This window comes from Aythya ferina, assembly GCF_964211825.1.
Source record: "Aythya ferina genome assembly, chromosome: 9".
In the NCBI taxonomy this organism is placed as follows: Eukaryota; Metazoa; Chordata; class Aves; order Anseriformes; family Anatidae; genus Aythya; species Aythya ferina.
The window spans coordinates 16,420,495-16,448,027 of record NC_140305.1 but is presented as its reverse complement, the minus strand read 5'-3'; the positions used below and the strand labels follow the sequence as shown (position 1 = coordinate 16,448,027).

At 50.4% G+C, this 27,533-nt stretch overlaps 1 protein-coding gene across 8 annotated transcripts in view; it reads right to left on the bottom strand.

The window, feature by feature from the left end:
* The window catches only part of FGF12 (fibroblast growth factor 12), a 222,217-nt gene that overhangs the window by 69,422 nt on the left and 125,262 nt on the right, over positions 1–27,533 (bottom strand). For 5 of the 8 annotated variants that reach the window (XM_084529518.1, XM_084529515.1, XM_084529517.1 and 2 more), the window contains one exon: positions 4,895–5,005. In XM_084529518.1, the coding sequence (XP_084385644.1) occupies positions 4,895–4,946 (52 nt within the window). In that variant the 5' untranslated portion in view covers positions 4,947–5,005. Of the gene's footprint in view, positions 1–4,894; positions 5,006–9,239; positions 10,569–24,680; positions 25,786–27,533 lie in introns of those variants that run through there. The other 3 variants (XM_084529512.1, XM_084529513.1, XM_084529519.1) reach the window with 3 other exon arrangements.

Here is a 27,533-nt window from a genome sequence, read left to right as displayed (position 1 = left end):
TTCATGGGAGGGGAGAGGACTTCAGCAGTATATGGCAAAGTCCTGTGTGGGTACTGGTCTGTGAACTGCTGGAGTCAAGGATGGCAACGCTCTGACCCTGTCCCAGGAGGAGATAAACACTCCCCAGCGTAGCTACCTGACTTTACAGAGCTGTGTTACAGCACAGTTCTGCTGTTGAGCAGCTCCCTAAACAAGGCAGGCTTATATTTCTATCAGCTCTCACGACCATGAAGGTCTAAAACCCTCTGTAATTAACAAGTCTATTTATAAGTAATTCCCCTTCCCTCATTGCACCCCCACCCCCCACTGAAAAATGGAGCATATTACTGCAAATAATGAAACAGAATGGGCATCATCATTCATTCTCTACAGCCAATTTGTCTTGCACAGAAAACTTGCGACAGACCCCTCAACGCATTCATTAGGCAGCGGGGTGATAATGCCCAGAACTAGGGGGTGAGAAGTTCCACTCGGAAGCACCCACATCTACAAACCTCTCTTTTTTGCATGCCAAGGGAGCACAGCAACAACCCTGTCGTGCTCTGCATTACAGGAGCAGGACCACTGCTGGTTCCCAAGCTCCCTTGGAGCCTCCTGCAGACCATGGCAGCAGCAGCCCCAGTCATGGCTTTTAGGCATGGCAGAGCATCTCTGCAACATGCTGCAGAGCAGGGGAGCGAGTGGGTAGGCAGGCAAACAGAAGGGCACGCATCTGACATAGGTAACTGGCAGCCAAAGTTGTTTTAGGAAGCAAATGTTTTCTTCTATTAAAAGCATTTGGGGGTCAATCAAAATTTTGCAAACTCTCAGAACTGTTTCTGCACTCCAAATGGGAAATATCTTTGAATAAGTTAAAGCCTCTGTTGTCATGCTTTTAAATGGATATTTCATCTTGTTTTGGAGCAGATTTCAAAGCTTATAAGCTTTGAAAATTCTGCTAATCCTGAAATACCAGAATTAGGGATGGGGAAGAGGACTAGCTGTGGTAGGGTAGGACTGTCCACAGGGTGTGATGTTAAAAAAAATAAAAATAAAAAAAAAATTATCTAATGCTTTTAAATCTTTCTGTTGCAAATAGTAGATTTTCTATGCCATATATAACCACACAAGGCAGACGTGCTCCTTCATTTCTCATGTAGAAGACAGAAGAATTACGATGTTTGATGTCTGCCAATTTGCCTTCATTACATTTTCCCATCTCCACCCGTTCCTAGACTTACACCTCCTCCTGCTCACTGATGATACTACTTTTACCATACTCCATTTCTAAACCCTGTAGCCACGAATTATGTTGTTCATCGTTATGTTATGGCCATTTATCAGATGCATCACATTTCTAAACTCTGAAAGCTTACTTGGCTAGGGATCCGAGCTAACTTATTACAGAACTGGAAGACTAGGGCAAGAACTGCCATACAGAAGATGTGGTCCATGTGCTCAGCTGATATAAATCAGTCAGAGGAGCCAAACTAATTTATACCCAACAATGGCCTTTTACTCCCCCGAAACCGCTTGGATTAAAAGAAAATTCTTCATATATCCCAATGCTAGTAGGAAGAGAAGCTGTCTTCATGCTTATATTAAGATGGCGTGCCTTGAGCCACATGGTAGAAGGAACAGATGTCCCAAGAGCTGTTTCGCGGGAAGCTGGCTGGATGCCCATTCAAATGCCATTAGAATTTGGCTCCTGTCCCCCCCCTCTTTTCTTTAAGAGAGAAGAAGTGGAAAATAAATGTCATCAGCTTCTCAAGAACACACACAGAATGGGCACCAGAAAGATAATTCATTTTGAAATTGCTTAAATATTAGCAGTCCCTCTTATATCAATAATTGGGTTTTTATTAGAACTTTTAATTTCATCAGATGTATCTAAGGGACATGTCACGTCTCACTTTAAATGTTTATTTTGCCAGAGTAAACCAACCTAATGCATTCCACGAAGACTGATTCCTTTCATAATGCTAGTTTGAATAGTCAGGGGGTGGATTCAGCATGCAGAGCTGATGCATGGAACAGTGCTCACCAGGCACATACCTGTGTTCCCTCCTGAGGGAAGAACACATGGATAGCCATGCAGGGTGGCAAGGACCCTGTTGTAGACATCAAGAGTGTCCTTCTGACTCTGGATGTAAATTAACCCACCCCTCTCCATGGACAGGGAAATACCCACTTTTTGGTGAGTTTTGTACTTCCACAGAAACACTGCACAGACTTGTGAATGGCTGGCCAGGGATCCTCTGGATAAATATTTTAAAACAAAAAATATCAGTGAAATCTGCAGCTGTTTACTTGGATGAGTATGCTTTGACTTCTTTTTTTTTCTCTGGTCAGAAATTGAAAGTGTAGAGGAATGGAAAGGAAGAAAAAAAATAGCACGCCTTTTTGGTCTTTCCAAAGTGAAAAATGTGATTTTGTTTTGAAGCTGTAACAGGAAGCTTCATATAATATAAAACATTGACTTAAACTGAAGATTTATAAAGGAGAGTGAGCGATCAGAAGTTAAATAAAACCGAATAAAGCACATTCTTAATTTCATTTTCAGGAGCCAAATATAATCAGGTTGGATTTTTTTTCTCTTCTGATATTCCCTAAGGTCAGGGGACGGGGAAACATTTGTCCTTTATCTTCTCTCAAAGACTTCAGTCCCCTGTATACGCACCAAACTCTCCAGCATAGCCCATGACTTTGAGTGACTGGCTTGGCACGTTTCAGCTAGATGCCTCCTGTCCCACCAAGCTGCCAAGGCAGGGCTGCCACCTCACCAGGAGGATTTATGCTCTAGAAGTGCCCTTCAGCCCATCTATTTCCAATTAAGGAGACAGGGGGGAAGCAGCTCCCAAGTTCTCAGCACCTCGCCAACCTGATCTCTGACATTTGACATAAATAAGAGCCGTTTGGGTGATCTGGTGCCAATCTCAGACTCCAGAGGTTCCTCCTGCACCCACCGAGGTGCAGCGAGAAGCAGCTTCCCTTGGCTCCCCTGCCAGCCTGAAATATTACAGAAATGTCCTTACATTTTATTTTCCTCTGCTGTTTACCTAAATTCATCTCTGCTTCCATTTAAGCCCATTACTTTGTTGTTCGGTCCTCACTGATAGATGAGGGTAATGAATCCCTGTCATCTCCAGCAGCTCTTCGCATGTCGTTGACAAATAGGCCTCCAATGGGATTTTCTGCAGATTGAGAACATCCTATGTCTTCTTCCTTTTAAAAAGCAGCTAACACCACCCAGCACTGGGTCATTACTCACCCGCTAAAGCCCACTGAGCTCATCACGTGTCGGTGCCTGCCTGACAAGAGCACAAGGCCAGACTTCTTGGAGGAAGAAGCCCGCTCAGTCCTTCACAGAGGTGCGCGTGCAGGGGGAACGTGGAGCTGGCTGCAGGTTCTCCTGCTCCAACAGGAGTTAAGAGTTGTGATTGCAATTTGTGGCCTTTTGTTTGTTAAGCACCAGCATGTAAACCGTGGAACTAAGATTGGACACAGCACGCTTCAGGCCAGGTTCCTGCTGAACAGAGTCTTTTGGGTCATTTCATGAGGGCTTTGCCAGCCCCTCACCGTTTCAGTCACTGCTTTCTCAGAGCTCCTCTGCATGTAGTCCCCGGCCCTGAGCAGGCTGCAGCCGCTGTCCTCACCATGCAACCACGCATTGTCCCCACCATGGCACCCCACCAGCTCCTTGGGGCTGGGGCAAGCCCCACAGACATGGGGCTGCATCTACCTTACACCCCTGTCCCAGGGCACCTTCACAGAACAATGTCAACACCTCACTACATGGGCTGCATCACTGCAGACAGCCCTCACCCTGCAGCCCAGAGCCTGCCCTCCTGAAGGAGCAATGCCTTCAATCTACCTAGGAGCTTCCATAAAACAGAACAGCATGATTTATCCCCAAATTAAGTAGGTTCTTCCTTCCACAAAGTACATGAAGCTTGCCTCCATCAATTCTGCCACATACATCAACTTTTCTTCATCCCTACTAACAACTGGGAAGACACTCTCCACGGTGAGCAGGCAAGATGTTCTGTATCTTCACCAGTGGCACAGAGAGCTTCAGACCAACATAGGATAAACCAAATCAAGACTTGAGTCCTAATCTGTTGATGTAATTTGTGGCACCAAAGATCTGAGTATTGGTGCCTTTAAAAGCAGCAATCTGACACCTGTAAAATGAAGAGATGCTGTAGGAAACACCTTGCTTTTTTGTTTTTTGTAGCCTTTCAGTGAGTTTTGGTATCGAGAAAGCTATGTATTTTCCAAATGGACATTCGTTTGTGTTTATTTAAAACAATATGGCTCCTGCACATGAGCATCACATTTAAACCTATGTGGCTCTGCTGCACTTTGGTAATCTTTGATGGACAACATGAATCTAATCCCTTTGAATAGGGTTTTAGAAGAAGACCTCATTTGGAAAGGTCATTCAATACCCTCAGCCTTAAAAGTAGCCTCAAAGCACAGAATTTGGGTGAACAGCTGGTTTTCTCCAGCCTGGAAATTCCTGATGCTTGCTGAATTTTTCAGGATAAAATAGTGAAAACAATCATCTCTTCTTCTCCTTGGAAAGAGAATTCCCCGTATCCTTTGCCCACGTGGCATGTGTATAAATATAATCTCCTTTCTCTTTTGGCAGTAGTTCAAATCATGGGTTTTATTCTCCACCCCACCCAGATGGCAGTTACAGAATCGGGGCGGGAGGGAACAAGATGGGAGAGGAAACATATGAAATTATACAGGCAAGATTTAAAGGGGAAGTATAGATAGGAAAAAATGTGCAGAAAACAGCTGGCTCCTTCCTAATTTGATCTTTTCAAAAATGAAGCTTCACAAGCGAGACCCACTAGGTGATGCATTTGATTGTAATTGGGTTGCAAAACAGGCTAATTTTTCTTACTGTAGTCGCTGTTTTCGTCCTTGGTCCCATCAATTGTACCATCTGGGTGCATCTGCAGGAAGTATTCCTGCTGGCTGAATAACCTTGTCACAATTCCTTTCAGCTGGGGTTCTGCAAAGAAAATAATAATTACTATTAGATATACCAAACATGCAGCAAGGAGCAAGAGACCCAATTTGTGTGGTCCCCATTAAACCCTGAGTAAATAGAAAAAAGTGCTTGGCAGATCAGACAGCTTTCTGTGATTCCTTTCAAGAGTGGTTGTAAAATATTCATATAGACATACAGGCAAATAAAATGGAGATCAGATGAGGAGGTAAAATGCAACGCATAGTTGGTGCAGCATAAAGTACCAGATTTATGCAACACCGCTTCACTGGAAGTTACCTGCCAAATTCAAAGTCTTTAGACACTTTATGTATTCTGGATATGCCACTCATTTGGAAGAAAATTTGCTAGCAATGTTGCAAAGAATTTGCTCGTTTCTTATCCTGCCTGTAAAGCCAACTACCCTGGTTTCTATATTTGATCCACTATTATCTAGTCCCAGTCTTATGCCGATGAAGATCTATTTAAACTGCTGGTATTACAGTGGTGTAAAACCAAAGCAACTGAGCGCTGAATCAGGCTATGCGAGTCCAACTGTGTGGGATTCGGGGAGCAAAATTCCTAAAAGGAACAGATGCAAGACACCTCCAAAAACGACCTCTGAAGCATTTACGGGCACCTGAAAACGCCTCTGTTTTAAATCCCGTATGTTCCTCCCTTCCAAAACATGTGCCATACACTCTGGTGGGTGAGAATCACTCCTTGTCTTCAGCAGGGTCCTTTCCCAGCCCCGTATACCAGCAGGCAGCCATGGGGTAGGAGCTCCCCTACCACCCCAGCAATATTTTACAGCCATGCTGAGGAAGAAAAGGGAAACACGAGGGAAAAGCAGAAACAATTTGGCTATGAGATAACTTCACCTGACAGAGCTCTGCAGTCTCCCTGCCGTCCCACTGATCAACACACAAATTAAGTGGCCAAAAATTCGGGATAAATTCAATTTTACCATGTGAGGCTTACAATTTGTCAAAGACATTGCTTCCGTGAGGCAAACTAGCCAGCTACACGTGGAGGGGCAGCCACGCTGGCTGGATGACAGAGATTCTCCTCCTGTGATGGGAGTTTGCTGCTCTGTGACCACCCACCACAAGTAAATGGGAGCTCCTTACTGCTGGCTCAACGGAAAGGAAAAAAATCCAGTGTAGCTTACCAAAAGTCAGCCTCCTGTCCTTCCTGCCTCTCGTGAGGCTGTTCAATAACCCATGGTCATTATGCAACCCTGCTCATGCTGTGAGCTAAGTGCTCCCATTAGGAGCCCCCATCTCGAGAGCTTTTGCACCAAGCTGTCCCACCTCCGTGCGAGGATGGAGCCCCCATCCCGCACCTCTCCACTGCCCATATCCCCCACCACAGGCAGGGACAGCAGATGTGGATGGGCCAAAGGTGCAAAGGGTTTCAGCTCCAGCGACCCCTCCACCACGAGGAGAATCAGGTGCTATTTCCCATCTGCAGAAGCATACGCTTGCCGCCAAATAAATCAGTGTCAGCTGGTTTCTCTGCTGGCTTAAACAAGTGATTTCATCGCAGCCCAACTGTTGTAGGCTGCAGACAGGGTTTTTCCCAGAAAAAATCCCAGCTCCAGGACAATAAGTACACAGTGGCCATCTACTAAGAGATGATGTCAATCGTGCCAAGATACGCCAAATCTGCTTTGCTTTGTTCTTTCCAAAATGAAAGATCTGTTTTGTTGGATGTAGGAACTTGATTTAAACGTTTTTCTTACAAAGATGTCAAAGTGGAAGGAAATGCAAAGCTGCATCCTCAGGCACAGCCAACTGCACTGCCCTCCTCGAGCCTGGCCTCTTCCCCCTTTATCTAATCCCACAATAGTAAGGGTGCTAACAGGCATTCTCTGGTATGAGACCTGTGTTTAAGTCCCCGAATGAGTCTCAGCCTCATTTTTACCTGCTGGTTAAATTTTAATGTGCAAGTACTTTGCACAAAATGGAAGAGCTCCCAGCAGAATGGATTTAAAGACGCTCCTGCAGCCTGAAGCTCTGTGTACTGGGGAAGGGGAAAGACCTCATCTTAAAGCCCCTCAAGGATAGAAGCAGAGATAAAAACCAGGCCTGACCCTTCCTCCTTTGTAGGGAAGACAATTTAGATACAGGACAGAAGGCCTCTTTCTTTCAGGGCCCAAGCTGTACTTTGATCATGCAAATCATTTTGGAAGAAGTTAAAAACCTCTCTCACTGACACTAAGTAGCCTACTGAGTAAAATACAAAGCAGATCTCATTGTTAGTAGCTTCCTATCATCTTGGAGCTTATCAAAACAGCACCCGAGGTCCCGTAGGGCACCCCTGCATCTGTGCTGTAGATGAAAGCAGCACCATATCAGAAGGCTGAGTGTCACCACAGGAAGACATGGGGTGAAGCCCCAGCATCCCTCTTTCATCACGGATCTGACAAACACTCAGCCAAGGTCTGACTCAAGCTTCAACAACCACCTTTTTCATAATCCTGGGCTTTTCTCAGTCAATGCCTGCCAAGGGATGGGTTGGAAGAGAAATCTGATCTCACATGCACTTTTTTTCCTGCCCTGGTTTTGCTGAAGTTTGAGGCTCACTCCCAAGCTCACCGTAAGCTCAAGGGGAGTGGAAGGGAGCTCTATGCCATGTACAAAACCACCACGCTCCTCCTGTCCCTACTGCAGTCTGACAGCAGCAATGTTCCCGTCTCCGAGCTGCACAGAGCCTTCTCTGCAGGAGCATCCCTGTTCCTGAAGCCCTACAGCACCAGCAATCAAAAGCCTTTTCCAGACACCAACTGGTCAGAAAGCACTTGTCAGACACACAGGTCTCAGCTCCTCTGGTGTTTGTGTTTCCTTAGGTCTCTTTCTACAGGTGAGGAGAAGCACTGCCAAGCAGCTGCACCTTTGGGTTCCCTCCTGAACAGATAAAAGCAGCACAGAGCTGTGTGCAGCCAGCACCGAGCCCTCTCCTCTAGGCAGAGCACAGCCCAGGAGGGCGAAGGAGCTGTCTGGGCGATGAGGGATTCATCTCGCCTAGCACAGGCTGCTCCACAACACAGGCTCAACACCTGAAGAGGAATCCCTTTGCATCCCAAACCCACGGGGACACAGGAGCAGCTGTGCTGGTGGCAGCTCAGGGGCTGCTTTACCCCCGGGCATCTCCTGCCTGACGTCTGGGCATGAAGTGGGGCACTGGGACTTGTCACTTGTGCATGAAGCAGTGTGCCTGGGAGGTCTACAGACAAAATTTTAGGTGAAGCTTGCGTTCAACAAGAAACAAGGATGCACCCATCTTCCTCCAAAAGCTCACTACAGTTATTACTCGCAGAGGGGTGTGTAATCACAAGGGAGGGTTTTTCCTGCTAGCCCTGAGGCAAAATTCGGCAGGTGGCTTTTAGGAGTGTCTCTACTGTTGTCATATATTTTAGCATCATGACAAAGAATGACAATTTTATCAGTCTTCCAGCATTGCTACACCTCATGCTACAGCAATAGAGGTTTCTACACTACATTTTTTTTTATACCACAAACAGCAGTTCTCCTGGTCACTTCAGGATGGTGGCACAGCCTGGTAAGTCACAGCAGAAGGCAGAAAGACAATAAAATAGGCTGAGAGCTTTCCACCTTTAGCAACAAAAGCCATAAGAGAGCAGTCCTTCAATAAACACTGCGGGAGAAGACAACCCTGAGACTGTATGAAATCCCCCTGGTGATACTGCCCCAGGCTGTAATAAATAGGAAACAGAAACAAACCATAAAAAGGAGGAAAAAAAAAAATGCAGCACAGCCAAGCACGAGCCTCTCCTTGACCACTTCCTTTCTATAACCCACTGAATTCACCAGGAATTAAACTCTAATCTATTCTTTAACCTCATCGTCGTGTAGCAATGGGAACTCAGATCTTGCTTTTAAAGGAGCAATATGGCATAACACACTTGAGCTAAACCCATTCCTCCCACTCAGGCTCCTCCGTACATTCGTCTGTTCTGCTGTAGCTTTCCCTACAGAAATGGAACTAAACTAACATGGACAAGACTTCAGCTGCAACTTAGTGGCTCCCCGAAGACACAGCCAAGTATTTCAGAACAGGTTTAAGGAAAAAGTTATGACTGCCTTGATCTCAAAGCACAGACTGCGCACAAGAGACTTCCATGCAGCATGTACTCCCAGAGCAGCCCCACGCTATTAGGATCCCCAGGGGATAGATAAAGGAATGTTTTTGTCCTTATTTTATAAGACATACCATTAAGCTTTAGAACACTCACATTAAAGACCCTGTTCTGGCCATTCATACACAGCCTTTCAGGGCCAGGGCATGGCAGAGAAAACGCAGCAGATCCACTCTGTACACCAAGGCAGCACACTCGGATCCCCCAAACGTGGCACTCCCTGAGGGCACAGGGGGAGATTTCCCCCCAGAAACATCCCCAGGGGGCAGAGCAGACCAAGGAGAGTACCAGAGAGCAAGAGCTAAGCCATGGCTCTGTTCCTGATCTGCGGCATCTGTCAGGCTGGGTAAAGACACAGCCCTCAGCTGCTGGTCCTTCTTAAACCAGCCCCCCACTAACCAACTCACTGCATCTCCCCTAACCAGCATCTTTCTTGTTCCTATTTCCCCAGGCCAAGCTCCCCAGCCCTGCATGCCTTGCTTTTAACTTCCTGGCCCGTTTGATACAGCTGAGGGCAACTAAGTCATGATCTGATTGCTAATCTCCTTGTCACTACTTAGACGGTAATGCGAGGCTGGCGTTATGCAGTTCAGCTGTCCTGCTGCTGGGGCTTAAAGCCATCTCCATCCAGCACGGGCTGCTGTGCTTCCTGCCGCTGAATTGTATGGCAACTCGCATCCCCTGGGGCTTCCCAAGGGATAGGAGGAGCACAGGGTGCTCACACCAATCTTGTTTGCTCTCCAGGCATGTGCCTTGCAAAAGGCCAGGGGATTGAAATCAGCTATCCAAGTCACATCCCTCACCCCCAAATGCAGGCGCTGCCGAAGGTATTTGCTGAGTCCCCTAGGAAAGAGAGTACAAGCTCTGCAGAGTCACTGGGAGAAAAGCTTTTTATCAAAACCATCACCTTCTTTTTAATGACCTCTTCTTTAATTTCTGCTATGTAAGGTGAACACAGAGCTCGCCCCCATAACTGCAAAACGGAAAACACACAAACAAGATAGATCTCCCCTATCATGTGCTGCAGGGGGGTTCAATCCAATGTAGTCCCTGAGCTTGGAAAGACCAAGGAATAGGGCACGGCTTTGATTTCCAGCCCAGACTTCATTGTGGGAGGCAGCCTGCCACGGCCATGTTTCTTGTAGTTCCCAGAACCCCTCTCACTGCTGCTGTGCATATCCGAGGCTTTGGGCTAGGAAACCTGGCAGGACTCAGCAAGACCCCGTTCACAGGAGCCACCTTAATCTCAGCTCGGAGTTAATGGCAGGGATCTTCGAGGGGTTTAATAACCTCTTGAGAAGATGAAGGGCTTAGTGACCTCTCAGGGATTGGAGCCACTGGCTCCGAGGACTCCTGCAATTTGCAGCGATGCCCTGGTTGGCAGGCAGGCCTCTGCTGGAGGCTGCTGGTGCAGAACTGCTTTTCAATTCACCCCACAAGTGCCAGAAGTCCTCTGTGCTGGTATGGCTTACACTCTGAACCTCTGGGGTTACTGTTCTCCACACAACCGGCTGTCACTGCCCTCTAGCTCACACCAAGCAGCCATTTGACAGCCAGCAACCTACAATGACACACAAGGAAGGCACCTACTGAGTAACTCCGAGACTCACCGATTTGTTTGCTCTCTTTCTGCAGCAGGACAGGCTCCAACTCAACACCCCGCTTGCTCCCAGCACAGCAAGGCTGGCTGAGGCTCCAGCTGCAGGCTCCCAAAGCTGGCCAGCACCCGCTGCCCAGCAGAGGACATCGCTCTGCCGAAGGAGAGCTCCTCCTGTGCCTACCTGAGCCCCAGTTGGGCGTCCCACTGACTGTCCTGGTACCCCTGCAACAGTTTTGCTGAGGATGGGACTGTAAAAAGGGGACCTGGGATGCATCTCAGAGCTTATTTCACCTAAGTGTAATTTAAACATTTGTTTATTGCAATTAGGCGTTTTAGGCTGGAATTTACACATTCCATTATTCTCATTTTCCTCCGTTCAGGCTGCGGCTGTCGTAACGGGAGGCTGATTTATGACTCACTGCCTGCGCTCAAACCCGCACCGAAACCAGCATTGGGGTCGGGATGCAAACTGCTTCTAATTTCCTTAGATTAACTCCGCATTTCAAGTGCCACCACGGGAACTGCAGCTTCCCTCCCCTGAAAAGGACGGCGTCCAGAATACCGAATAAGCCAAATGCTGCAAACACACGCTGACAGGGAAGGGCACCAAAATCCCCCTTCAGAAGCACGGTGTTAATGAAGGCTCGTACTAACTCGGCACGAAAACGCATCAGCGAGCTCCACGCAGATTACTATGGTGACAGGCATCGGCACAGAACTCAGGGAGAAAAAGGAGATGAAAAGCTGCAGGAGAAAAACGTGTTGTTTTTTTTTTTTTCCCACCCAGGAGCTGCTGGGTTCTCTGGGGTGCTGGGAGCTAGGATGAAGTACGTGGTTTTCTCCAATTAAACGCATCGCTGTCGGTAGAAGTTTAATGGCTCGGCTCGCTACGATGATTCACTGAACCCACCCAAATTGGGGAGCTGAGGGATAAGTGCTGGCAGCTGTGCCCGGAGCCGCTGCCCTTGCAGAGCAGGGGTGCCTCGCGACACGAGCTGCGACCACGGTGGAGCAGGAGCGTTTAGCAGGTGCTGCGCACCGGTGTCTGGGCCTGCACCTGCAGCGAGCCGTGCACCAGGCAGGTCGGAGCCTCCTGAGCCATACGTGAGGCTCCTGGAGGACACTCCAGCCGTGTCACTCAGGTGCAGACGTAGGAAACCCTTTCTCTGAAAATAGGGCACGATGCTGCAAAGCGCTGAGCGTTTTTGGCTCCCATGGGAGTCACCAAGAATGAAAAAGCAGCAGGAGGAGGCAAGGAGGGCGCTTCCCAGCCCTATAAAATGTTCACCCATAGCAAAACATCACAGCAAAACATTCTGAGCAGAGGAATGAACTTGACCACCAGCAGGTCCTGGAGGGACTGGGCAGTGCAGCCCCTGGCACCTTGAGCTCCGGCCTGGCAGGGGAAAAAGCGCATGTGTAGTGCAGAACAAGGGGGCTGCCCCAGCACCGGGAGGCTCCACAGCAAAGCAAGGCATCCAGCCTCGCCATGCAGAGCTGCCCCAAACCGCTTTGGTTTAGATACAGCCACTTGGCTTAACACAGGGCACCTCACCCAGCCCACAAGGAGAATGGAGAGGTGTAACCAGGGACTGACTGATGCTAAGACATTTATTCCCGTGGACGGTGATGCTGGGGGCACCAGACAGCTGATCCTTTCCTGGTGACGCAGAACGAAGGCCGTGTCTAGCTCCAGTCCACCGTGATTACAGGGTTAGAGCCACCCTCCAATTACAGGGAATTTGTTTTGAGAAGAAAATGACTCGGGGACAATAGGGCTGCATGGCACGTGTGTATTTACTCATCTGAAGTGTAAATCTCCACCCAGGGCTAATAACTACGGAGAGCCAACTGGTGTTTCCAGGATGCATGACATGAAATAACAGGCTGTGCTGGCAGGGATGGCCTCTGCAGCTGAAGGACAAGCTTCCAAAAATGACATTTCCCTACCTCAGAAGGATGATGGGCTCGCGTTGATGACAGCACCCATCAAAGCAATCACCTCTTGTCACTGTCAGTGAGTCACTAGAGCAGAATGGCACCTTGTAAGCAAAAAGAGCATCCAGGGAAGTGATTTCCTTTCCTGTGCTGATGTCTGCAAGGAGGAGTAGTAATTAGCCCTCTGGCACTGAGCACAGCTGCCTGCCCACACCCCTCTACCAAGGAGCAGACACGTACAAAGCCCTGCACGACGCCTGCTCACTGCTACAGATCCTCAAGCCTCGAGGGAAGGCTACTGCTCCCTCATAGAGGAGGTGGAAAGGCTGTGTTTGCACCACACTGGTGTGCACGCAAGCCCTCCCATATCCCGGGAATCAGCTTTACAGGGATATTAACACAAGCACGAGGCAATGGGCAGAGAAAAGGAGTCACAGAAAGCACTGGAAACGAGGGGTGCAGCCACGGGGATGCTGCTGCACACCTCTCCCAGCCCACCTCTTCCTAGGAGCCCGAGGGCACCAGATGGAGGTGGCATCCACCCCGCCGCTCACTCACACCCTGGGTCCTGACCCCGTGTGACAGCCACCTCAGGTCCAGGGCTCAAGGATAAAGAGGTCCCAAGTCTTGGATCAGTTCTCCTAGAAGGCAAATGCCAAACTAGTGTACAGGACACACAAGCTACCCCTCTGAGCAGTCCCAGCCCACAAGCTAGGGATGGCACAGCCACCCCAGCACTAAAGGCCCGAAAAACGTCCCCAAAGGCCACCACAGCTGAAAGCAATGCGATGCCGAGAGAAAAAGGGCTGACGGCCTCGCTGCCACCAGTTATTTTGGCACAGATTTGCTGACTGCCTCTGGGTGAAATTATTCAGCTGAATATTTTAATTGTTCAAAAACTTTGAGTAAGAGCAGCTGAAGCTATACACAAACTCCATCTCATTAATGGGGAAAGAAAGATCTGAAAAGGGGAAACGTTTTGATTTTTTTTTCTTTTGAGACAATGTTTTCTTTGGAAATGCGATGAAAAAAAAAGATTTTAAGAGTTGGAGATGAAAGCCAAAGTTTCATTTTAAGAAGAATGAAATATTGCATTGGATCTGAATCCCCTCCTCCCCACAAACATCTTATATTCGACTACAGAGCTAAAAAATCAATTCTTCATACAGCTGCACTCCTGGGTTTGTTCTCTTCTCCCGCAGGACATGGTTTGTGTTGCTGTTGATCCAGTGCGTTTCAACAGCAGTCAAACTTTCAAAACCTTTCCCTTTAAAGTGCAATCTGCTCCTATATTGACTCCAGCTCTGATGAGGAGAAAGCCAACACCTGATAGGAACCGAAAGCATGAAGAGATGTAGGGATGTTCCAGGAGTTAGGCAGGGTGAGCTTTCTTAAGTAAAGAATTAAAAAAAAAAATGAGAATTTTAATGGACAAGAAGTTGTAGCTAAAGCTCCTAAGCTGTTATTTTCCAGCACAGCTGATGCCTTGGCCACTAAAGGCTAAGGCAAGCTCATAAGCATGGACAGCAGAGCACAAGAGATATTATTTATTTGGAGGAAAACCCTGCAATTACTCCTGACATATTGTGTAATTAGCCAAAATTACAGCATATTCACCCAGAGTGAAACAGGATAGCATGAACATTACGTGTGAGCCCACAGCCAGCGAGTGCATTTCACTGGGGCACAGACGTGACCCCAGGAAGCAGCAGCCATGCCTGAGCTTCTCCCTAAGGCAGCTTCTCCCCAGCCTGCGTCTGCTGGTGCTGGCTCCTGAGCAGCTCACACCAAGAAACAGCAGGAGCAAAATCCATGCTCCTGTGCTGAAATGAGATTTAGCAAACAGGCATCACCCCAGCTATGTTGTCCCCAAAGTGTGGAGGCTCAGACGGTGATGCCCGAGATGCTGCTGTCTGCACACTGCTGGGCTTTGCTGCCTGGAGCTGAAGGAGGGAGGAAAAGAAGAGCAGCTCTGCCTGCTCCATGCTTGCAGTGCCTCTTACCCTACAAATGGGGATGGAGGGGGAAAGGGGCTCCTACAGGGTCATGTGTGACTCTGTGAGACCTCGTCCTAAGGTCACAAATCCTGGGCAATTCTGTGGCAGCGCTTTGCTGCTTATGTTGGAAAGGCTGTGTTTTGGCGTGTTTACGCCAATGTGCAACGCAAAACTTCTTCGCTGTGAATTTGTCAGACTTCTTCCTCGTTTCCTACAAAGATTTACATTGGTATCAGGAAATGTTTCTACCAATGCTACCAGGGTAGGACCTAAAATCTGCTTCATGGGTTAAAAAACAGGATAAAGAAACACCTGCCTGGGGGATGCATGCCTGGTATCAGTGCAGGGCTACAGCTGGACTAGCCAAACTTGGGGTCCCTTTGTCCGGTGACATTATCACACCTCTGCACCCCAAGTTTGTCAGAGGGCTCCACGGCACAGTCCCCTGCTCCCCTCACCACGAAGTGCCCCCCACGAGGCCCCCATCGCTAACAGCCCTAGCCCGAGCTGAGCAGAAGCCATCCCTGCTGTTCGTGCCTGCCACGGCGCCGTGATCTGTGCTATTCTCAGCTGCCGAAGCTCTCCGCTTCCTCCAGCCACCCGACGGGCCTGAAATACCGCAGAAATGCCAAGAAGCCCCTCACGCAACCAAAACACACTATGGAAACGCCCACGTCGCTCCTCCACTCAGCTCCACCAGCGCAGGAAAGTAAATTCATTAAAAGAGAAAATGGACAGAACGCGCTCCGAGCAAGGGCTGAGCAGAAAGAAATCCCTCGATGAGCCCTGGGTGGTCCCTGGGTGGCAGCTCAGGGTCCCGAAGTCACGGTGCAGGCACACAGTACCAGCAGGCATTAACATCTCCTGTCGATGCACAGTTCCTCCCGCGCTGCCTCAGCGTTTCTCCAAAGGGATGAGAGGCGTTAGACTTCTTTATTTAACAGGTAATGAGCCTGGCATGTAGAAAAATCAAAGCTAGAACCAGTCGGGCTGTGTTTTGAGATTTTTTTTTTTTGCTCCACCGCACTAATGCAGATTAAGCCTTCCTGTAGCAGTTTGCAAGTGGTTTTTTTTGACCCAAAATTATGATGTTACTAAATTTCGGCAAATATTACACAACACCAAAATGTGCATACAGAAAATGTGCTGCTTGCAACAGTCTGGCTTGAAACAAGATTACACTTCAAAGAGCAAGATAATGCTAAAACCAAGCAAAGCCTGCCGTGCAATGCCAAGTCCTCTTTCCTTCCTTCTGCTTTGTGAAAGTACGCTTTGTTTACCTGCACAAAAATTTAATTTACCTACCAAAACTGCTTGTGGTTTTGGAAAGCTACCACCCACTTCTCTCCATCTAAAGCTGTTTTACATAGGGAGCTGCTGAGTGGTGCTCTGAGGTTTGTGCCTTGCTGCAGACACCTTGCTCCCCATGTTGGGCAGTCCCAAGGGTCCCAGCGAGACTGCCAAGTTCACCGCCCGCCCTGCTGCTGGCTCAGGAGAGAGCTGTAAGCACGGAACTCGCTCCCTGGGGATGCACGTGCTGAGGATGACACAATACACACAAAGCAAAAAAAGAAATCCTGCGTGTCCAACAGGTCTCTGGCTGCAGCTCCTGCTTCTCCGGCTGCCCAGGAGCCTCTCGCCACATGGGAACTTGGATCGAGCATCCCAAACTTCGGCTGGGGGTTCCTCATCGCTCAGGAGCTGCCAGCAGGCTCTAGTTGTAAAACCTAGGATTTACTTCACGGGAAGCAGAGATGTATTTTTGTCAAAATGAAGAAATAAAACTAACAGATGAAATGTTTAAGGAAGCGGAGAAGGCGCAGAAGGAAATGAAATAAAAGCCAAAATAAATGTTTATGAGTTGTAAATGATGATGCTGCGTGTCAGCCGGCAGGCAGATCCTGTCCTGAAGAGCAGACAACCAAGCTACGAGAAGCCAGCAGAGCACCGGCAGCTGTACAGCGAGCTCTGCCAGCCCTTTTAGCCACTGTCACGGGAAATCCCCACTGGAGCATGATGTTGGTCCCCGGAGGACGCATGCACGAGCGGCTGGAGATCGATAACTGAGACGCGAGGTGCCTGCAGCCAGCAATTCAGACCCAGAGCTGGGTACAGGAGCCGTGCCAGGGAAAGGAGCAGCCCAGGGCGGGGTGGATGGTCCGATGTGTGCAACTCTTGCATCTCCTGTAGGGTCTCAGGTCCCCAGGGATCCAACACTGCTGTGCCTTCTTGCTAATTTCTCCCTGTTTCTCAATTTTCCAGAAGACATGGACTGGCTTTTGGCAGCCTGGCTTCGCTTGCAGCAGTCCCATACAACTTGACCTTTTGCAAACTGTTTTGCTTTGGGGAATGAAGAGAATGCATTCATTTGGCAGGTCTGGCGAGATGGGTGGCAACTGCTAAGAAACTATCTGTGCAGCCAGCAAGGGGAGGGGAAAGCAAACTGCGCTGTTCTAGGTAAATATCAATTAAGTGAGCATGTTCGATTAACCCCAAGGCTTGGCTCTTTTCTTCCCTCCTTTCCATCAAAAATGCTTAAATATTTCAAGTTTTCTTTTCCCAAGAAAGGAACATTTTTAAAAAATATATCTTTTTCCTGACCACAATCAGCTTTCAGCTGGGAAAGAGGAGCAAGTAACAGAATTATGTTGCCTCTCAGTGGATGCTCTGCCCATTCACAGCAGGTAGCTGGTCACTGGTCACACATCCTCTACACAGAGCATGCTGCAGGAGAGGAAGGAGTGCCCCAGGACGGTGCTGTGGCACAGGGAAGCAGCTCTGTGCTGCACCCACCATGGTGGCTGTATTGAGCCCGGGGTCTTCATCCTCACACCCAGCCCCTGGATGCATCCAGCCATCTCACATCTCCCCTTTTCTGAGGTCACCAAAGGAGCCAAGCTCTCCCAACATAAACACTGCTGCCTGCTCTGAAGGCAGCATCACCTGGACAAAATCCCCCCTTTTTCCCCTGTACAAAAGAGGCACATGCAGCTGGGAAGGGAGCTGCAATTCCTGCCTGCCACTCTGACCCCAGCCAGGGGCTGCGGCACAGCTCCACATCCTCCAAGCTCTGAGCGGTCCCAGGAGCAGCACGAGCTCCTTGCAGGGACACCAAGCCACGCCAAACCCCAGCTCCTATCAAAGCATAAATCCCCCTTTAAAAATAATTTATTCCTGGAGTCCCTGCTAGTGTTGTTCGCTGGGTGCGGGGCACAAAGCAGCTTTTAACCCAGGTGCAGAGTAAAACCAGCCTCCAGAAAGGCCCAGCTATTCCAGGATTCTGCTGTGTGTCAGAGCAGAGTAGAAGTTAAACAATGGATGCAGCAGTTTGCCTCACGCTCACGGATAATGTATGAATGCAAAGAATTACATGTAAGCTAGGCAAGAGAGACAAATACCGTATTAAACTGGAGAGGAGAGAACAAAGATAGCTTCCCGACGGACTGCAACGCGTGCAGCCCAGGTACAGAGCAAGCATTTTGATGCAGGGTTCCTCACAGGACACTTCCAAGTCTAAGGTACAATGATAACGCAGCCACGGCAGTGATGCTGACCTGGAGCTGGAGGAAATGCAAACGTGCAGCCCTTCTGCCAGCAGAACACAGAGATGTGCGTGCGTTTAAGGAGCTGCCTTCCCTGAACTGCTCTCTTCTTGGTCACCTTCTCCTGCCAAGCCATGCAGCTTGCAAATATGAAAGGGATGTCAACCCCTCACGTGTTCTGTTTGTTAAAACCCTTTCTTTGATTTTAATAATAACAAATCACAGCCTGGCTTCGACTGTGCAGTAGAGAAGTCCCAGCAATTATATGCACCTGGCTGGTCGGAGGGACAGGTCTAACAGCACAAGTGCCAGAGGGGCCGAACAAATGCCTACCTGGCCACCGTGCGATCTGCCAGCTCCTGGTGTGCACGTTTTGGGAGAGGAAAGAAGGAAAGCAGATAAGCCCAAGTGGGTTTGCACTTGCTCCTCACCACAGTGAGGCTCATTATCACATTTGTCTCTCACAGGAGTGAGATTCCTGCAGCCTGCTCAGCTCCCGGGGCAGCTCTGCGCTCCACACTGCCCGAGTCAAGCTGTTGAATTTTGTTGTAATAGATCTCTTATCTGTTAAAATATGCAGTATCTGGTCTGCCGAAATTATTCTAAGTTCATGCTGAATTCAGCAAAGCAAGGAAGGAAGGAAGGAAGGAAGAAAATCTTGTCTTCGTTTTATATTTTTGGAACTCAAGCTTTCATTTTTTTTTAATTTCATAACAGCATTTTGTTTAAAAGTATACCTGAAAATTAAAGAAAAATGCACATATACAATTCTCCAAATGGAATTGAGCCTTTTTTTCCCCAAAAACCAGATAGATCTGTCAATGATAAAAGGATTTATATGGATCTTCTGTTCTGTGGGGAGCAAAAATAATGGCTCGTGGACCTCTTTTCCCCCTGACTTTTCCATTTGGCTGGAGACGGAGGAATCATTCATTCGCACTGCTCTAATGGGGAACCTCCCCTGCTGGCAACTCATTCTCACCTCTCCCACAAGCACAGCTACCCCCGAGGCCATTGGGGAGAAAAGATACCCATCCCTCCAGCAGCTTGGACAGCCTCCACAGATTGTCTTGGCATCAGCAGCACCCAGCCCAGAGGTAGCTGAGTGCCACGCTGCCCTGCAGCCCGTGCTGCAAGGCGAGCTGGAAGCTCAGCTCTCCGTGCTCAGGATAACCCCGCAGCCTCTTCTTCCTCCCCCATGTCAGAGCTGCAGAGCCCGGGGGTGCTCCCCGACCTCCCTGCTGCACCTGAGTGCAGACGCATGCCGTGACAGTCCCCACGTTTGGGAGTCACGAATGTGAGCGATGCCACCCCCGGGGCTTGATCGGAGAAAATTAAGCCTATTTGCCGAGCTGTCACGACCGGGAGGGAGCCTTTTTTCCCCACTCCTGATTATTTTGGCACTCATTAGCACCATGGCGCACAGGAGGACCTTGCTGGTGAGAGGCTGCCCCAAGCAAGGAGGACGCGTGTCCCACAGCCTGTGCCCCTTCCCCAACACAGGCTGGCGTTTGGCCGGCCACTTGCTGTACACACACTCGTCCAGCTAGTGTGGTGAGGGCTCTGCAAGCAAGGCGATGCTGGCATTTCCAGCCATTTCTATTGCCCACAGCTCCTCGGATGCAGGACAGCAGAGGCAGACAATGCCAAATTCTGCAGAGCACCAGGCAGAAGAAGGTGCTGGGCCACCCTCGGCTGGGTGCACACCCAGACACGCTGTGTAGGGCAGCACTGGGATCCTGAACCATCCCGCGGGCAGCAGCTACCTGCTGAGTTAATTCGGACACCAGAGGGGACAAATTCCACAGGTTTGCCAGCTATGGCAGCTCTTCTGAGATGCATGGCTACAAACGCAGGCAAGGACTAGGACAAATTTGATGGAGAACTAAAAAAGTGCTTTTGCCACAAGCTTCAATCATCATTTCCACCCTACACGAAATCAGAAAGGGCTTCAGGATTTAACTCGTGGAATTTAACAGCTTACAGAGATGACAGACTTCTCAAATGTTTTAAATGAATCTCTGAATGAACAAGGTCCTTCTGTGTCCTTCAGCTAAAGTTGCTCATATTTTACTTATACTGCTGCAAAAATATCTACATATATATACTTTAAATTCCAAATCGCCATGTATTATTCAAACTGAGAAATACCGCAAAGGGAAAACATGGTTTAAGTTACTGCTTTTTTTTTTTCCTATGCGTGAGCCATTTCCTTCAGTTTGGAAGAAACCTTTAGATCTCTTTAAGGAAAAGCATCCTTCTCCTCAAGGAACACAAAATATATATCAAGCAGAAAAAAAAAAAAAAAAAGAAGGAACAAAAAAACAGGTTGTTGTTGCTGTTCTTCTTCTTCCTGGGGGAAAAAACCTGTTTGACTCTAAGCTCTGCATTCTGAGCTGGAAACCCACCTACAGAAACGATGCCCGAAGAGACAGAGACGATGCTCTGCAATGCCTGCTGCTGCCTGACCCAAAGGTGACTGAATTCAGACATCACCTCCCCGAGGAAGGGCAGCCCTTCACCGGGCTCTGCCCGGACAGACCTGCCGCCACCCATCACGGACGCTGTGCCCGCTGCCCCAGCCTGCTTCCCTCCCCTGCAAGGCTCCCAAACTCCTCGATGAACTGCTCTGCAGCCAGGCTGTGCTGAGAGGACAAGCCCAGCCCAGCTCCCTGGGGTGCCCTCAGAAGATGAGCCATGAAGCAACAGCCTCAGCTTTTGTCAGCAGGCTGCACCCACCAGCCCAGGGCTTCCAGCAGCAGAACTACAAATGAGCCGAGGAGGAAGCACGTCCGGATGCTTTAATTCAGCCCTAAAGAGGATGCAACTACTTTGTTCAACCATTTGTTGGCTGAGAAGCCGCACAGGGCTCCTTTGTGTTGTCTTCTGCTTTCAGCTCTTGGATCTATCACTCTCTGATTAAGAGAATCTCTCCATCTCTTGAGCCTGCACCAAAAAGCCATGCCATACACTGATTTCCTTTGAACCTCTATCAAGTTACCACAGTCAAAACAAAATATATTCTTTAATCTTTTCTGGATGTACTTTATACATATAATTGTGCCGGTGGTCTTCAACACACACATATTTTGCTTGACACCTGCACCGCTGCTGCCAGCAGCCTGTGTTAATTCCCAATGATGGAATTAAGCCTAGGTGTCCAAATTTCCAGCCGCGTCCATCAGACTCAGTGTCCTTGTTTGGCCTGGCACCTTTGAGCCAAACACATAAAAGAGAGGAAGAACATAAGAAAGAGAGAGGGAGACCATGCGCAAGAGAGCTGCCTTTGCCCATCAAAAAGGCAGACGATCCATGTGCTGGTTTTACAGCACGGCTGACAAACGAGGTGCCTCTGCAGCCTGTTTTCCCTAGGCGCGGATAGCTTTGGTTATACAAGATGTCCCTGCATGGACCTGCTCCCCCACAGCTTCCCAAAGCCCGTGATTACTCATGCCCACCCTGAGCTTCTCCCAGATGCCAGCTCTCCCTTCCCGTACGGGAGCGGGAGAATTTCATCCTGGCTTCGCAAGCGCTGTGAAGCGGAGCACAGGGTGTCAGCTCTGCTCGCACCCATCCTTACGGAGTGTTTTGGTTAGGGCACCGAGCTGCACATCACAAACATTTAACTGATGTAAGCTCCCAGCACTACTTCCACAAAAGCAAAGAGCAGAGGGCACACGAGCCCCGCCTGATTCCATTTCTCCAGCGGTGCACATTGTTGCTGCCCACCCCATCGCCATCTCATGAGCAGTGGGTTGCCCAAAGCGTGGCGTGCTGGAAGGAGCATCGGGAATTAGGTCTCTGTGTCAGGGAACTGCCCCATGCCTTGGTTTCACCACCTGTAAAATGGGGAGAACGCTCTCCATTTGGTAGAGCCCGTTGGGTACTATAGATATAAACCACTTTGTGAAAGCTACGGATTTGGTCGGTTACTCCCTCCAGCTGTAAAGCAAGGTCACGTTTCAAAAGGCACCAACAGCTCCCCTCGCAGTGTACCACTTCCAAACGGGATTTTAGCCCTTGTGAACGCGCATGGTTCTCACGTTCCTCTCACTCTTCGGAAGTACTGAGCCAGCATATCATTAAGCACACATAATCACTGGGGTTGTGGGTCACTGCACAATGTATGCACATCCCTTAAACCCGTTCCTATTCATTTGCATGTCATTTTCTATGCACGAGACTGACTCTGCAATGAATAAGTAATCGGCACAATACACTCCCTGAATAAACAATCTGAGCAGCAGCAAACCCGGCGGCACGCTGCCTCCTGGGCAGCACACCTGAGTGCAGGAGCAGGGTGTAACGCTGAAACAAACCTCAACTTAAAAGGCTGATAGAGGGAACTAAAGTAGGAATTGTCGATAGCTTATTAAAGGCCAGTTGACATTTTAAAGCAAATTAATTTCTCTTCATTTTAAATTTTATCAAATGAATACAGTGCTGGTTACAAGTGATTGACTGACAGCCTGAAGACCGAACAGCTCTATTTTTACAGCACTGACTAGCATTGATCCTTCTTCTGAGTCAATAAAAAGTCTTTTTTAAAACACTCTGGTGTGTAACTTACTAAACACCTTCCTTAGCAAGACAGTCCATGCAAGTCGAGGGAGTTCTTAGATTTCAGCGATTCTTTGCAGGCATTCAGTGCATCCAAGGGAAGCAGAATTGGACCCGTGCAGCTGGGAGCACTGTGGTAGGACCCATAAAAAGACTCAGCACCCACATCCTACTGCAAAAGTCACGTAAACTGTAATGTGACAAAGCACCTTGGTATCTAGGAAGCAGGTCTGGACTTCCCACCCGCTCACTCCTTGGCCTGAGAGACATCACTCAATAGCAAATGGAGATGGAGAGGAACGAGAAAATATTTCATCAACGAGACTACCAGGTCCCAGTCTTGATCCTATAAAGAGTGATTCCTGAGACAAAATGACACCACTTTTTGGGCAAGAGCCATTTTTTGGTCTGGACTCACAGGGTAATTAATATAGAGGATGGCCCAGCAGGCCACCACTCACCATAATATGAGGGGAAAAAAAGGCAACGCGTTTTTTCCCTTTGAATATGTCAAGCCTCAAAACATTTCAGATATTTTACAGCCTCTTTTGGTAATTGCTTTAAAACAGACTGCTAAAAGAGTCTGTTTTTCATAGCATAGCCCATTGCAAGTCTTGAAGCATTTGGCTAGCTAAATGCAATCCCTGCCCCACCGCCTGTGCACCAGGGATGCTGACAGCAATGCAACACCATAATTTTCTTTCCTCTTTACTGACAACAGCAAGAGTAAGTGACCTTCCACGTTGAGAGGCTTTCCCCGTTTTTGTTTCTCCCTTGAGTGCAGGTCAAATACCTCAATCCACAGACCAGAAGAGCAGCCATCAGCTAGCTCTGACACCTTCCTGCAGTCGTGGCTGAAAGACTTCAGATATGGAAATAAGACTTCATGAACAGATTAATCAACAAAATATTAATGTATAGGGGAAGCATGGAAGGATTGCACAAGCTGATGGCACATCGTAAGAGATGAGTAAACAAGCATCACCACCTCTTAACCACGATACTAACAAACACCTGAGAAAAGTACCTGTTCGAAGCAGCCTCTCAAATCAATCTGTGTTGGTTTTGTTTCTTTACCTTAGAGGTGGTTTATAGTAGCAGAAAAATAGAGGAAGAAGTAAATAATAATCCCACTGAGAAACCACGAAGGGCCTTCTCCTTCCAGCTACTGAGTTCTCACGCCTACCAAGGACACCTGAGAGCACAGAGCAGCGCTCGGAACCGAAACTGTGGGTGGTGGTGGGACTTCATCATGGAAATGTGAGCAACACGTACACCAGGGCTGAAGTTCTCCACAAGGAAGCGAGATCAACCACGCACACACACACGCACAGAAGGATAAAGGAAAGCAAGGAAGAAAAGACGACCCCAAAATGCATTTCTAGGTCCTCACAAGCTCAGTATTAGGTGCAACAATCATGCAGCTGCCATCTGGAAAGCTTTCCGAGCTAATGAAATTCCCTATGCAACTCCGCTCAAGAAGTAGCACTTGATGGATCTAGTTATCAAATGGCCACGATTCTAATTGATCCTCAGCTCATCGATTTCCTTGTCACTATGCAGAAATTAAGAGCAAGCTGTTGAAAAAGCGCACCTACGGGGAGGTGGAAAAATCCAGTCCTGGGAGAGGCCACCCCGACCCAGCCGCCGGCTCTGTCTTGCCGGAGGACCCCCGGCGCTCGCAGTCGGGGCAGAGGCGGAGGGATGCTCGGAGGGATGCTCGGAGGGGTGCTCGCAGGGGCTCGGGGAGGAGATGCGCCAGGACCCGGGTGAAAGTTGGGCGCGGAGCGAGCCCGTCCCCAGCCGGAGAGGTGAGAGCCCCCACCCCGGGAGCTGCCGGCTCCGGGGGCTGCCCCCCGCCTCGGAGCGGGTCCCCAGGGCCCCGACCCTCTGTACTCACCCGGTCTCCTCCTCACCGGCCTTTTCCTGCCGCTGCAGAAGCGCACTTTGCTGAAGACCCCCAGGACGTGCCTCTCGCAGAGGGAGCGCCCGTCCTTGCTGGGGCTGGAGCGGCGCTTGGAGGCGGACACCCGGTCGCTGTTGGACTCCCTCGCCTGCCGCTTCTGCCGGATCAACGAGCTGGCGATAGCCGCTGCCATCGCCGCTCATGGGCCCCCCGCACCTCTCCAAAGCCGCTCCGCTCCGGGGGGGCGCCGCCGGGGCTGGCCGGGCGCGCTGCGCCCCTCGCCCCCGGGGAGGGGGAAAGGGGACCGGGGGCGCCCCGCTTAACGCGCTGCGGCGCCGAGTCCCGGCAGCGGGGAGGGCTCAGCCGGCCAGGCGGAGCAGGGAGCCCGGGCTAACAACCATGGCCGGCCGCCGGACCCCGCCGCCCATGGGGTTGCTGTCCCCGGAGAGCGCAAAGCCCGCTGCGGGAGGGTCGGCGGCGAAGCCCCCCCGGGTGAGGCGGGCGGGCAGGCAGCGCCCCCGCGCCTTGGAAATCCGGGAGGCGGCCGCCCCGCTTGCAAAGGTCCGTCGGAGGCAGCTGGGGCCGAATCGGGGGAGCGAGGGGGGGGGGCGCGGAGGATCCCAAGGGTTGGGGGGAAAAGTCAGAGCCCCCCCGGCCCGCGGCCGGCCCCGGCCCCAGCGCGGCGGCTCCCGGGCGCGCACATGGCCGCGGCTCCGCTCCTGGGCTCAGGGCGAGCCGCGCTGCATCTCTGCTCGCACTCCTCCTCTTCCTCTTCTTTTTTTTTTTTTTTTTCCCCCCTCCCCACTCCGCTGGCGGAGAGGGGAAGGAAAAGCAGCCCCAAAGGAAAAATAAAAAATAAATAAAAATAAAGAAGAAGCACCAGGCCGGCGTAGAAATAAATAATAATATAATAAAAAAAAGAAGGCAATGCAATCAAATTAATTAAAAAAAAAAAAAAAGCGTCCCGGTTGGCGGGTGCGGGCTCACATCGCCGCAGCTCGGCGGCCCGGGCTCACACCGCCATGGCTGGCGCAGCTCCCCCGGCCCTGCTCGCCGCCTGTGCCCGGGCAGCGGGGCTGTCCCCGCCGCCAGCGCCCCGCATCGTCCGGCCCGGCGGGGGGCTGCGGCCGCTCGGCACCGGGGCGGCCCCGGGCCCGGCTGCAGCGGCAGGAGGAGAGATGCGAGGACGAGGAGGAGGAGGAGGAAGAAGAGGAGGAGGAGGAGGAGGAGGAGGAGGAGGAGGGCGGGGGGTGCGGCTGCCGCTCCGCGCGGGGCTCAGGATGCTCCGCGGGGCCGCCCGACGGCGGCGGGGCGAGGAGGAGCCGCGCCGTGCTCGCCGCTCGCCCGCATCCTTCGGTCCGGCAGCGAGGAATAACGGGGAGGGGGGAGCCGGGGGGAGGAGAGGAGAGAGGGGAAGGAGGGGCCGGGGAAGCCCCCCCGGACGCCCACGCCGAGCGGGGCCGCTGCCAAAGCGGCGGGGAGCTCCGCAGCCCCGCGGTGGCTGAAGGTGGAGTGGGGGGGGGGGGGGGATCGGTACCGACCGGGGGCTGGGGGAGAATTGCAGCTGCTCCCGCTCGCCCTCCTCCTCCTCCTCCTCCTCCTCCTCTACGCAATCCTACGTGATCGAGGTTCGGATGAGAAAAAAAAGCTCGCAGGCAGAGCGAGCAGACTGCAGCTCCGCGCCGCCTCTGCCCCTCCGGCCGGGCAGCCCCCGGGAGCCCCCCACCCCCCGGCCGCCCCCGCCGGGCTTCCCCCGAGCAGCCAGCGGCGTGCGGCCACCCCCAGCATCTCCTCGGCCGCTGCCGAAGGCTCCCGAGAGCCCAGCCCCGAGCAGCTCCGCGGCTTTCCCCGGTTTCTCCGGGCAGGCGGAGAGCGGCAGCAGCCCCCGGCTCCCCGTGGCTGCCTCTGCCGCCAGGGGTCCCAAGGCAGAGCGCAGCTTTGGAGCAGGAGCTGCGCTGCTCGGGGCACCCCCAGCCCCTGTCTGCAGCCTGTAGGCTGCACCGAACTAAACCGAAGGTGCAGAAGCCCCTGGTCATCCACGCCAGTGACTGCTGTGGCTGCCACAAGGATGGTGGCTCACCAGATTTCAGGTCCGAGTATCAGCTAGCACGGCTACGTGCAGAAGGCACCTGGAAGCTGGAAGACACTTGGGGGAGCACGGAGAAGGGATCTCAGCTGCCCCAGGTGCACACCCAGACCAGAAGCCGTGGGGTGAAGCACTTATCTGGTGGAAGAGGGCACTTTAAACCAACTGGGGACACCCCCTGGGAATTACCAACTTCAGCAAAATAATGTGTCACTACTTGGCGACAAGAACGTCAGCTCTAAACTATTGTAATACATGGGGAAAAAAGGCAAGCGAAACCTCCACCCATTGTGACCACAAAGATTAGCCAAACTCTAGCATTAATTCCTGATTTTCACTCTTAATCGTGCGCATGCCAACACGAGGTGGAATCGGGTTCTCCCAGGGAGAACAGGGGAGGAAGATATTCAAAACCATTTGGGAGATATAAATGTCTGGCTGTTGATCTCCTTTTAACCGCTGCCAACTTTTTGGAGCAGATTTCACTGTCCCAATCAATAAAGATTTTTCTTCCCTTTCCTGTAACTAAAATGCTTCATATTTTAATTTTCTCTGCTGGATTATTTCACTTGACATCAAAGAGTGTTGCAGTACAAGGTACAGGCATGGCCTAAAGAAAGCTGTTTGCAATCAGAGAATCACTGCCTGAACTGCCAGTGAATTATCCAAAGCTTCATCTTCAAAGGATGTGAGCAAATCTGATATCTTCCCAAGAAAGAGGTTTTCCATCTCTATACGAAGATACTTTCTGCCTGTAGTCT